This window comes from Saccoglossus kowalevskii, chromosome 5 (genome assembly GCF_978046115.1).
Source record: "Saccoglossus kowalevskii chromosome 5, keSacKowa6.1, whole genome shotgun sequence".
NCBI lineage: Eukaryota > Metazoa > Hemichordata > Enteropneusta > Harrimaniidae > Saccoglossus > Saccoglossus kowalevskii.
In genome coordinates, this window is record NC_140645.1 from 37,386,994 (window position 1) to 37,400,514 (window position 13,521).

The window sequence follows — 13,521 nt, forward strand, 5'->3', positions numbered from 1 at the left end:
ATTTAGTAGTGTAACTTGACCTCTGATGAGCTATGTGTCTATTTACACCATTTTTACAAACTAATTACTTACCCCACATGCAGTTTCTAATGCTGCCGAGTTGTCATCTGGACTTCTCTTCTGTTTACTAAAGTACAAAGTGCTACAATGTGAATTGCTATTCACAAAAACAAAAAATAACTTTTAGTAAAATGAATCACATGGATTAGAGTGAGTTTACAACTGTAGTTTTTGACTATGAGATGTGATTAAATACTTATACAGTGAAGAATACATTTTTTTTAATTCACACAGATACAAAACATGTATTGTATGCTTTATCATTTGGTCATGATTAATTCGATACATACAAGTGTAACATTTGACATAGGCATGACGATAGGTCACATGAGTGGTATAAATAAAATTACTTTATTGTCAGAGCATGTATGGGGGGGCGTGAGGAATATCAAGTAGCCCAAGACCCCCATACCCTGTGAAAAATATGACCACTAAGATACCACTACTGTGAATCTCTTCCCTGACCATATGTAATACCTTTTGTTGTTTGGTGTACTTGTTAAATAAATGTAAAACTAATCTCAGTTTAAGCATCAAATTCTAAAGAGAAATGAAAAGCCTTTGTTGGTGATCCTGTCAGCTCTTGGTGTTTATTCTTCCATGGTTATGTTACAGGCTGTACATTATCCCAAAGATGTTGGTCCTGTCAGTTCTTGGAGTTTATTCCTCCATGGTTATGTTACAGTTGTACATGATCCCAAAGATGTTGGTCCTGTCAGCTCTTGGTGCTTATTCTTTGATGGTTATGTTACAGGCTGTACATTATCCCAAAGATGTTGGTCCTGTCAGCTCTAGGAACTTATTTTTCAATGGTTATGTTACAGTTGTACATGATCCCAAAGAAGTTGGTCCTGTCAGCTCTTGGTGCTTATTCTTCCATGGTTATGTTACAGGCTGTACATTATCCCAAAGATGTTGGTCCTGTCAGCTCTAGACACTTATTCTTCCATGGTTATGTTACAGGCCGTACATGATCCCAAAAATGTTGGTCCTGTCAGCTCTTGGTGCTTATTTTTCAATGGTTATGTTACAGACTGTACATGATCCCAAAGATGTTGATCCTGTCAGCTCTTGGTGCTTATTCTTCGATGGTTATGTTACAGGCTGTACATAATCCCAAAGATGTTGGTTCTGTCAGCTCTTAGCATTTATTCCTCCATGGTTATGTTACAGGCTGTACATTATCCCAAAGATGTTGGTCCTGTCAGCTCTTGGTGCTTATTCTTCTATGGTTATGTTACAGGCTGTACATTATCCCAAAGATGTTGGTCCTGTCAGCTCTTGGTGCTTATTCTTCCATGGTTATGTTACAGGCTGTACATTATCCCAAAGATGTTGGTCCTGTCAGCTCTAGACACTTATTCTTCCATGGTTATGTTACAGGCCGTATATGATCCCAAAGATGTTGGTCCTGTCAGCTCTTGGAGTTTATTCCTCCATGGTTACGTTACAGTTGTACATGATCCCAAAGACGTTGGTCCTGTCAGCTCTTGGTGCTTATTCCTCCATGGTTATGTTACAGTTGTACATGATCCCAAAAATGCTGGTCCTGTCAGCTCTTGGTGCTTATTTTTCAATGGTTATGTTACAGACTGTACATGATCCCAAAGATGTTGATCCTGTCAGCTCTTGGTGCTTATTCCTCCATGGTTATGTTACAGGCTGTACATAATCCCAAAGATGTTGGTCCTGTCAGCTCTAGGAACTTATTTGTCAATGGTTATGTTACAGGCTGTACATGATCCCAAAGATGTTGGTCCTGACAGCTTGTAGCATTTATTCCTCCATGGTTATGTTACAGTTGTACATGATCCCAAAGATGTTGATCCTGTCAGCTTGTGGTGTTTATTCCTCCATGGTTATGTTACAGGCTGTACATTATCCCAAAGATGTTGGTCCTGTCAGCTCTTGGTGCTTATTCTTCCATGGTTATGTTACAGGCTGTATATGATCCCAAAGATGTTGGTTCTGTCAGCTCTTAGCATTTATTCCTCCATGGTTATGTTACAGGCTGTACATTATCCCAAAGATGTTGGTCCTGTCAGCTCTTGGTGCTTATTCTTCTATGGTTATGTTACAGGCTGTACATTATCCCAAAGATGTTGGTCCTGTCAGCTCTTGGTGCTTATTCTTCCATGGTTATGTTACAGGCTGTACATTATCCCAAAGATGTTGGTCCTGTCAGCTCTAGACACTTATTCTTCCAAGGTTATGTTACAGGCCGTACATGATCCCAAAGATGTTGGTCCTGTCAGCTCTTGGAGTTTATTCCTCCATGGTTACGTTACAGTTGTACATGATCCCAAAGACGTTGGTCCTGTCAGCTCTTGGTGCTTATTCCTCCATGGTTATGTTACAGTTGTACATGATCCCAAAAATGCTGGTCCTGTCAGCTCTTGGTGCTTATTTTTCAATGGTTATGTTACAGACTGTACATGATCCCAAAGATGTTGATCCTGTCAGCTCTTGGTGCTTATTCCTCCATGGTTATGTTACAGGCTGTACATAATCCCAAAGATGTTGGTCCTGTCAGCTCTAGGAACTTATTTGTCAATGGTTATGTTACAGGCTGTACATGATCCCAAAGATGTTGGTCCTGACAGCTTGTAGCATTTATTCCTCCATGGTTATGTTACAGTTGTACATGATCCCAAAGATGTTGATCCTGTCAGCTTGTGGTGTTTATTCCTCCATGGTTATGTTACAGGCTGTACATTATCCCAAAGATGTTGGTCCTGTCAGCTCTTGGTGCTTATTCTTCCATGGTTATGTTACAGGCTGTATATGATCCCAAAGATGTTGGACCTGTCAGCTCTAGGAACTTATTTTTTCAATGGTTATGTTACAGTTGTACATGATCCCAAAGATGTTGGTCCTGTCAGCTCTTGGTGTTTATTCCTCCATGGTTATGTTACAGTTGTACATGATCCCAAAGATGTTGGTCCTGTCAGTTCTTGGTGCTTATTCTTTGATGGTTATGTTACAGGCTGTACATTATCCCAAAGATGTTGGTCCTGTCAGCTCTTGGAGTTTATTCTTCCATGGTTATGTTACAGGCTGTACATTATCCCAAAGATGTTGGTCCTTTCAGCTCTTGGTGCTTATTCTTCCATGGTTGTGTTACAGGCTGGACATTATTCCAAAGATGTTGGTCCTGTCAGCTCTAGGAACTTATTTTTCAATGGTTATGTTACAGTTGTACATGATCCCAAAGAAGTTGGTCCTGTCAGCTCTTGGTGCTTATTCTTCCATGGTTATGTTACAGGCTGTACATTATCCCAAAGATGTTGGTCCTGTCAGCTCTAGACACTTATTCTTCCATGGTTATGTTACAGGCCGTACATGATCCCAAAGATGTTGGTCCTGTCAGCTCTTGGTGTTTATTCCTCCATGGTTATGTTACAGTTGTACATGATCCCAAAAATGTTGGTCCTGTCTGCTCTTGGTGCTTATTTTTCAATGGTTATGTTACAGACTGTACATGATCCCAAAGATGTTGATCCTGTCAGCTCTTGGTGCTTATTCTTCGATGGTTATGTTACAGGCTGTACATAATCCCAAAGATGTTGGTCCTGTCAGCTCTTAGCATTTATTCCTCCATGGTTATGTTACAGGCTGTACATATTCCCAAAGATGTTGGTCCTGTCAGCTCTAGGAACTTATTTGTCAATGGTTATGTTACAGGCTGTACATGATCCCAAAGATGCTGATCCTGTCGGCTTGTGGTGTTTATTCCTCCATGGTTATGTTACAGGCTGTACATGATCCCAAAGATGTTGATCCTGTCAGCTCTTGGTGCTTATTCTTCCATGGTTATGTTACAGGCTGTATATGATCCTAAAGATGTTGGACCTGTCAGCTCTAGGAACTTATTTTTTCAATGGTTATGTTACAGTTGTACATGATCCCAAAGATGTTGGTCCTGTCAGCTCTTGGTGTTTATTCCTCCATGGTTATGTTACAGTTGTACATGATCCCAAAGATGTTGGTCCTGTCAGTTCTTGGTGCTTATTCTTTGATGGTTATGTTACAGGCTGTACATTATCCCAAAGATGTTGGTCCTGTCAGCTCTTGGAGTTTATTCTCCCATGGTTATGTTACAGGCTGGACATTATTCCAAAGATGTTGGTCCTGTCAGCTCTAGGAACTTATTTTTCAATGGTTATGTTACAGTTGTACATGATCCCAAAGAAGTTGGTCCTGTCAGCTCTTGGTGCTTATTCTTCCATGGTTATGTTACAGGCTGTACATTATCCCAAAGATGTTGGTCCTGTCAGCTCTAGACACTTATTCTTCCATGGTTATGTTACAGGCCGTACATGATCCCAAAGATGTTGGTCCTGTCAGCTCTTGGTGTTTATTCCTCCATGGTTATGTTACAGTTGTACATGATCCCAAAAATGTTGGTCCTGTCTGCTCTTGGTGCTTATTTGTCAATGGTTATGTTACAGGCTGTACATGATCCCAAAGATGCTGATCCTGTCGGCTTGTGGTGTTTATTCCTCCATGGTTATGTTACAGGCTGTACATGATCCCAAAGATGTTGATCCTGTCAGCTCTTGGTGCTTATTCTTCCATGGTTATGTTACAGGCTGTATATGATCCTAAAGATGTTGGACCTGTCAGCTCTAGGAACTTATTTTTTCAATGGTTATGTTACAGTTGTACATGATCCCAAAGATGTTGGTCCTGTCAGCTCTTGGTGTTTATTCCTCCATGGTTATGTTACAGTTGTACATGATCCCAAAGATGTTGGTCCTGTCAGTTCTTGGTGCTTATTCTTTGATGGTTATGTTACAGGCTGTACATTATCCCAAAGATGTTGGTCCTGTCAGCTCTTGGAGTTTATTCTTCCATGGTTATGTTACAGGCTGTACATTATCCCAAAGATGTTGGTCCTTTCAGCTCTTGGTGCTTATTCTTCCATGGTTATGTTACAGGCTGGACATTATTCCAAAGATGTTGGTCCTGTCAGCTCTAGGAACTTATTTTTCAATGGTTATGTTACAGTTGTACATGATCCCAAAGAAGTTGGTCCTGTCAGCTCTTGGTGCTTATTCTTCCATGGTTATGTTACAGGCTGTACATTATCCCAAAGATGTTGGTCCTGTCAGCTCTAGACACTTATTCTTCCATGGTTATGTTACAGGCCGTACATGATCCCAAAGATGTTGGTCCTGTCAGCTCTTGGTGTTTATTCCTCCATGGTTATGTTACAGTTGTACATGATCCCAAAAATGTTGGTCCTGTCTGCTCTTGGTGCTTATTTTTCAATGGTTATGTTACAGACTGTACATGATCCCAAAGATGTTGATCCTGTCAGCTCTTGGTGCTTATTCTTCGATGGTTATGTTACAGGCTGTACATAATCCCAAAGATGTTGGTCCTGTCAGCTCTTAGCATTTATTCCTCCATGGTTATGTTACAGGCTGTACATGATCCCAAAGATGTTGGTCATGTCAGCTCTTAGCATTTATTCCTCCATGGTTATGTTACAGGCTGTACATGATCCCAAAGATGTTGGTCCTGTCAGCTCTAGGAACTTATTTGTCAATGGTTATGTTACAGGCTGTACATGATCCCAAAGATGTTGGTCCTGACAGCTTGTAGCATTTATTCCTCCATGGTTATGTTACAGTTGAACATGATCCCAAAGATATTGATCCTGTCAGCTTGTGGTGTTTATGTTACAGGCTGTACATGATCCCAAAGATGTTGATCCTGTCAGCTCTTGGTGCTTATTCTTCCATGGTTATGTTACAGGCTGTACATGATCCCAAAGATGTTGATCCTGTCAGCTCTTGGTGCTTATTCTTCCACGGTTATGTTACAGGCTGTATATGATCCTAAAGATGTTGGTCTTGTCAGCTCTAGGAACTTATTTTTTCAATGGTTATGTTACAGTTGTACATGATTCCAAAGTTGTTGGTCCTGTCAGCTCTTGGTGCTTATTTTTCAATGGTTATGTTACAGTTGTGTATGATCTCAAAAACTCAGACTTTAAATCTAAGCCTGGAATCTATGATTGAATCTGTGGCTGAACTTTGAGGCAAGACTCAAAGGTTGAATCTGAGTAAAGACTTAATCCATGTCTGCAGTGTCTGAATGCGAGTCCAGAATCTGAAGCTGAACATCAATGTGAAACTGTGAAGTAAAGTTGAATCCCAAGCAGAATGAGACTGGAAACAAGGCTTGAAGCACAACCCGTAAGAGAGGTTAGCTCAACACTCAGATTGACAATTTGACATTAGAGTTGTTCAAAAAGTAGCATTAAACTTCAACCATAATATGACTATCAGGCCATGAAAATGTTTTGGGAAAATATGAAAATAACTGACCATGCCTGATTTTAAGTGCAGCATCCACTAACATACCGTTTATATTCCTTGTAACTGTTTGTTATTCCACTGACTTCCTGACTGTAATTTTCGGTTTTCTCACCAGCCACCTTACACCGACATGAATATGCAGTCAATAGAGCACTCCGATGACGACATTCAGAGATTGTCCTACAAGACTGTTGATAATCACTCTCTGTAAAAAAAAAAAATATTCACACTGAGAGGGAGGGAGCACTGTAAAAGAAAATTAATTTTAACTGGGATTTACTGCAAAGAGTTTCTGTGAAAAGTATTTAACACTCTTTGTTTTGTTTTTAGTATATAGTTTATCGCAGGAATTGGAGTGCGTTTACACCTGTGGGTATCATAGTTTTTATCAGCATTTTGCAAATGCACAAGGCCAAAGACTGAGTGTTTTTACGAGATGTTTACAAAAAATATGGCATTTACAGTTGTACACGCATAACGAGATGCGATTAACAACTTACAGGATGGAAATGATAAAATTGAAAGATTCAGCAATCATTTGCATTGCCAGTGTACAGCACTGAACGTATATTAATTTACATAAATACAAATTAGGCGAGGGTTCTTCGAACCCGCCTATTCACATAGTTCATACCCACCATAGACTCTGGTCAGTCAAAATGACTATTTTGAACTGTAGGCATTAATCAGCTATTCTGCCGCTGACGGAGAGATAGAATCTAGGTCAGGGGAAGCCCCATGACCTCAAGATTCTTTTACCCCTTACGTCACGAACCCATGTGACCGAGGCCACATGGCAACGCCATAGGCAGCCATCACTCTGGTTCCTTTCTTTCCGCCTCGAGGACTTAGACCAACACGACGGAAAGAGTGGGGAGGTTGGGGGGGACCCGGAGTCTATGGTGGGTATGAACTATGTGAATAGGCGGGTTCGAAGAACCCTCGCCTAAATTCACTACGTTCAATTACCCAATATAGACTCCGGTCAGTCAAAATGACTATTTTGAACTGTAGGCAGAGTCAGACACCGATAGGTGGCGGGTTTTTCCGAGCAAACAGAAAAAAAAGGAATGATGAAAGTCTTTTCCCAGTCCGGGATGAAAACAAACTTAAAAAGACCTAAGTTAAGACCCAAGAAGGGTTGTGTCTTACCTTGCCTGTGCTGTCCCAGAAGCAAGAAGCCAATGCTGCTGTGGTGACAGGGTTCGGTGTGCCCGAGAAAGCTAGACCCAGGCCGAACTCAGGGGTGATAAGCTTGAAGTAGGACCGAAACAGTTCACATGAGGGCGTAGGTCGACAGAAGCGAAACCTGGGAGCTTCCAGAAAGTGCTAGTGGAACAGACAATCTGCCCGCAAAAATGCAGAGACTGACTTATCGCCTATGCGCAGAGGCCCCTGCAGTCGTTCGGGCTGGGTCAGCAAACAAGGCCTGACCGGCTACGACGGGGCCTAACCTGAAGAGACCCTGCTCAATAGATTGGGTGTCTCCTAGGTAGTAGTTGATGAAGACGTTCTGCGTTCTCCAGAAGCCTGCCCTCAGAATGTGTTTGAGGGGCGCACCTGACGCTAGCGCTAGTGAGTTAGCAATCGCACGGACCTCATGTTCTTGTACTTGGTGTCTCTGCAAGGTCTGTGTTGAGGAGGATAGTGTATTATAGACCTCCAGTACAGTCGCAGTAATCCACCTGTGGATGGAAGTCGGGGAAACCAGCTTATCCCGCTTGCCAGGGCCGTAACACAAAAACATGTGTTTGGTTCCCCGTCTGGAAAACCTGGTACGGTTCTCGTAGTAACTCAGCGCTCGGACCGGGCAGAGAAGCAATTCCTCCTGATCCTCCGGACTGACAATATTTGCCCGCAGGGGGATGACGATCGTTTGAGGATCGTGTCCTGGGATTTGGTTCTTGGCGAGAACCCGATTCGTTTCTTAGTACAACTTGATCGCCCATAAAAGCGGCACAACCGTCCGCAAAGGATAGTGCGCGCCTAGCTTTGACCGGCGCCTACCTGAGGCGAGGGCCAGTAGGAAGACTATTTTCCACATCAACAAATTTAGTGGTGCTGATTGGAGAGGCTCAAAAGGCAGTCTGCTTAGAGCAGACAACACAGCCGATGAGTCCCAGTTGGGCGGCTCCCTTGTATGGGGTCTTGGCGTCTGGAAAGCAGTAAATAGTCTCCTAAAAATAGGACAATCGGCTAGTCTTGTTCCCGTACGTTCTGAGTGGTGGAGGACAAGACCGACCTGTAGCCAACGCTCGCTGCGTAGAACAAACCCACTTCATCAAACAGGTGGACGAAGGAGCCTGCTACCTAGCCAATAGAGGGATGGTATGGATCAATCTCCTTTCCGCTACACCAATCAGTGTATGCTTGCAGCCTAGAAATGTAGGCCGCGTAGGTGGAATCCCTGTTCGCCCTGGCCAGGACGTTGGCAGCCTGCTCAGTTAAGGCTTTCATATGTGCGGGTCTACTGAGAGCCTCTATGCGTGTAAGTGATACCTGCTGGGCTTGTTGGTAGTGCGCCGTCTGGTTGGGACGGCAGGTCCGGTAAGTCCAGAAGCACTACTGGCGCTTCGACTAGCCTTCCCAACAGAAGTGGAAACTAGGCCTTGCTTGGCCAATTGGGTGCAACCCATGATAATATGCGGGTGTGCACCTGTCGAAGCTTTTCTCCGGTGCCCTGTGAACTAGTGGGAAGGGAGGAAAGGCGTACACAACTAAGTGGGTCCACGGGGCTAGCAAAGTGATCCTGGCCCAGGCTCCTGGAGTCAGCAGGAGTGTTACGTACGTCGGGAGCTTAGCGTTCCGGGGTGCGGCAAAACGGTCCAACCTTGGACCGTCCCACAGCCGAAACAGCCTGGAGGCTACCCACTGGGGTATCAGCTACTCCGTGTTCTGGAGACGGAGTCGCCCTGAAAGGGCGTCGCCAGACTGTTCCTCACCCCTGGAAGGTGGTGTGCGGTTAGCTCCACATTGTATTCCAGGCACCAAAGGAGGATTTTGCTCCGCTAGGACTGACAACGATGGGGAACGCGTCCCCCCTCCTTCTTGAAGGAGACCACCGCTGCATTGCCTGTGCGGAGCAGGACTCTGTGGTCTCGAACTACGGGTAGAAAGCGTGGTAGTGCTAAGTACACTGCTCTCAGTTCGAGCCGGTTGATATGGTAGTCCCGAAACTAATGCGGGGGCCATATCCTTGGGCTTATTGGCCCAATAGATGCACTCCCCAACCCTAGGGGGAGGTATCTGTTACCAGAGTCATACCTGCGGCGAGCGGGCCCAAGGGGATCCCCTGTCCGAGGTTGGCCAGTGACGACCACCAGGGCAGGGCTTCCTTCACTTGGTCTGAGATCGAAACCCGCCTATCTAGTTCCCATAGGAGAGCTCGGCGCTATAACAAGCGTTATACCGGGCGGCTGCGTAGTGCGGCCTGGGGAACGACCCTTTGAACTGAGGTCATGATTTCGATGATCCGTGTTAGTTCACGGAGGGACACAGAGGGAACGCTGACTAGGCATTCGGCTAGGCTGCCTAGCGCTAAGCAATACGCCTGAAATAGCTAAGCCAAGCATACCTCTGTGTCAAAACTCCATGCCCGGGGACACCAACTGCACGTTGGGTCGAGGTGGGACTTGTCAATTTACCAATGAGCCCAACTGGTGAAGTAAATCCCGTGTTAGCCTGACACGTTTGGCTATTACCCCTTGCCCGGGTTGTTGGCAACCGGAAGTCTGGGTACGGATTGAGGTGTACCGACATCTGGTGAAGCTGCAGCACTACCTGTTTCATCACTCTGGTGAACACGTAGGGCGCTGTGCCTAACCCGAACGGTGAGGCACCGGAGATTCGAATACTTGGCCCAGCTGGGCGATTCAAAGGAGATGGCAACTCGCTGGGTGCATCGGTACGTGCAGGTAGGCCCCACTTAAGTCTAGCGGGGCTAGCCAGTCAAAACTGTGGATGGAGAGAAGAACCCTGAATGGTGTCTCCATGTGGAACCGATCGAGGAGCACGTACTGATTCAGTCTGCCTAGGTCCAAAACTGGACGCCTGCCATTTGTAGATTTGGTACTACGAACCCATTTGGGTAGAAGCCTGGCCTTAGCTCCGGCTGATGTACCCTGTGTGTGGCGTCTTTCCCCAGCAAACTGCTACTTCCTGTCTGATTGCTTCCGCCTTGCGGGAGTCCCCTGGCAGTGCCCAACAGGGGAGACACTGACGGGGGGAAAAGGAGATTTCAGCGGTATCCCGTAAACTGATGTTACCACCTGGAAAGGTCCAGGGATCGGTCACCCGTTGTCTCCAAACCGGACTACACCGGCGCAATCTGTGTTGACAGGGATATGTGGCCACGTGTTCGGCAGTTGCAAGGGGGGTGTGCTTCCTTCCCCCATGAGGTGAGTCCCCAAGGCCTGAAGTAGTCACTAAGTTGTGACCTGGCCATTCACCGAACACGTGCCTGTCCCCCCCGGTTGCAAAGGTGAGCGTCAAACATGCCTCCCCTGCTGCCGGGTAGACGTCCGCCCAGGGAGGGTGAGGAGCCACCACCTGGCTCTTACCTCCCTGGGGGCACGTCACTACCCTCCCCTCCCATGGAAGGGTATAAGCGCTTGCCTCCTGGCTGACTCCAGCTAGCGGACAACGCCCTAGGGCGTTGTGTTTTCTGTGCTTGGGGTGCCCTCCGATTGCCCATGGTAGGACCAACTGGCTAGCGGATTCAAACTGAACCCTCCGGTTCATTGCACTCCGAAGCTCCGAGACTGTACCCACCATTCCCTGAACAAAGAGGGTGGAGGGAGTCCAGTCTGCATCACTGAGGCGGGGACGTACCCCGGCTCAGCTTGTCGGCGAAAACACGTGCGTCTAAGGCCGCGTCTCGTAGCACGGTAGTGGCCCTGGTCAAGAGAGCCAGGCGACACTAGGGGGTGTCGCATGTAGATGTGCGGTGGCCCACCAGTAAAAATGTCGCCTGGTCTAGGAGGCTGGTGCGTTCTCGTTACCATTGTACCATTACCGCGTGACGAACCCTAGCTGGCTGAAAGTAGGGGGGGTCAACGTGTGCCCTGCCCTGAAAGCCCTGCCCCGAGATCGGAGACTTGGCTGCCAGCACCCCGTTGGCATTCAGTGCCCGAGGATCCAGAGAAGGACCGGGGCAATTAGCCTGGGCCTCGGCCACCCCCCAAAATAGTGGGAGAGCCGTGCCTGGGAACGGGGGTTCCCCGGAAGAGACGTGTTTGAATGCAAACATGCTTTCGTGTTTCTTCCTGCTTGCCCACCGAGGGGACACAGTGGAGACAGCTCGCTCCGACTGCGTCTGATCTACTAGGCCTGCCAGGGACGCAATTGCCCCGACAGTCCTTCGACCAAAGCCCTCAACTCGGAGGCAAACTCGGCGCCGTGCGAGGAAGGGTCCACGAAGAGACCCGCAACGGGCCCCATAGGAGGAAAGCCTCCAGGGGCACAGCCTCGCTGCAGCCGGTAAAATCGGGTAAAAACACCGCCTGAAAAAACAGACTGTGAGGATGCCCTCCGATCAGCGGGGGAGACCGAGAAAATATCGGTACCTCTGCCGTCGGGCCTCTTACTCGACGTCCCGGTACATGAAGTACCGGTAGCCGAGCGTGAGGACTTTCCACTCATGCAAAACACGCAACTCACTTTAACCGATTTGTTTACTGGACGTGCGACCTTGCTGTGATGCGGTCAGTGTCAGCGATTTAGATGGCTCTGAAAGAAAATCTCAGGCCTCAGAACTCCAGTGAAAAAAACACGCTTTCACGCAAAAAACCCCGAAACCCACACGTAGCCACGACAAAGTATCTCGGATGCGGGTTCTATGCTGGTAAATTCTGAATAAACCACTGTACGGTCGGCTCGAAAGACGAGGAAACCGGAAGAAAAAGGTAGCAAGCCTTGGAGCTGTCATTACATCAATATATTGCTAAATACATTAAAAATAAAAGAAGACATGCATGAGGGAGACGAATTACAGTTGTAAAAGGTGCCGCCATGAAATCAACATGTGACTATGTAGTGGCGCCGGATTTTGATTTCTTTGCTGTGAAAAATACTACACACAAAGGGGAAAACGACACGAGGGTAAAAAAAGACAAGGAAAACTTATCCTACCAGCTACCATGTCGGATGCCGAGCAGCGGCAACAACCCAAGCTACATGTATAAATCCGGACAGGAAAAAAAGCAGGCGATCCAGCAGAGCTCGCTAGATTTCATCTCCACTCGAGGCGGAGAGAAATTAAGAGTGATGGACGGCTGCCTATGGCGTTGCCATGTGGCCTCGGCCACGTGGGTTCGTGACGTAAGGGGTAAAAGAATCTTGAGGTCATGGGGCTTCCCCTGACGTAGATTCTATCTCTCCATCACCGGCAGATTAATGCCTACAGTTCAAAATAGTCATTTTGACTGACCGGAGTCTATGGTGGGTAATTGAACGTAGTGAATTGATGAAGTGTTTACTTTGTCATTTGCTCATGAATAATCAAATACATAACATTTGACATGGGCATGACCTTTCTAATATTTTTAGAATCCTCCATCAGAAATCCAATAGCTCAGTTATTACAGGCTCTACTTGCTGTAGTTGATGTTGTGGTTTGAATGCCTTACCTGGCCAACTTTTTCAATACATGAGGAAGACCTTGCACTGCAACTAAAGCTGCTCATTCCTAGCCACAGTGCAATGTCTGATTTACAATAACGATTTACAAAATATGCCAGAGCTACACCCATAGCTATATTAATACCAGAATCAATCTACAACATCTACATGTTTCATAGATTGACACCTGTAGCTATATCAATACCTGAATCAATCTACAACATCCACATGTTTCCTAGATTGGCACCTGTAGCTATATCAATACCTGAATCAATCTACAACATATACATGTTTCCTAGATTGACACCTGTAGCTATATCAATACCTGAATCAATCTACAACATCTACATGTTTCCTACATTGACACCTGTAGCTATATCAATACCTGAATAAAACTACAACATCTACATGTTTCCTATATTGACACCTGTAGCTATATCAATACCTGAAACAATCTACAACATCTACATGTTTCCTATATTGACACCTGTAGCTATATCAATACCTGAATCAA

The 13,521-nt window shown here is 45.9% G+C and overlaps 1 protein-coding gene across 1 annotated transcript in view; it reads right to left on the reverse strand.

Annotated features, from left to right (window-relative positions):
- The window catches only part of LOC102804733 (uncharacterized), an 84,111-nt gene that overhangs the window by 62,062 nt on the left and 8,528 nt on the right, over window positions 1-13,521 (reverse strand). Inside the window, exons 5-6 of the mRNA XM_085498986.1 lie at window positions 6,435-6,594; window positions 73-157 (exon numbers count right to left, since the gene is read on the reverse strand). Of these exons, the coding sequence (XP_085355112.1) occupies window positions 73-157; window positions 6,435-6,594 (245 nt within the window). The remainder of the gene's footprint in view (window positions 1-72; window positions 158-6,434; window positions 6,595-13,521) is intronic.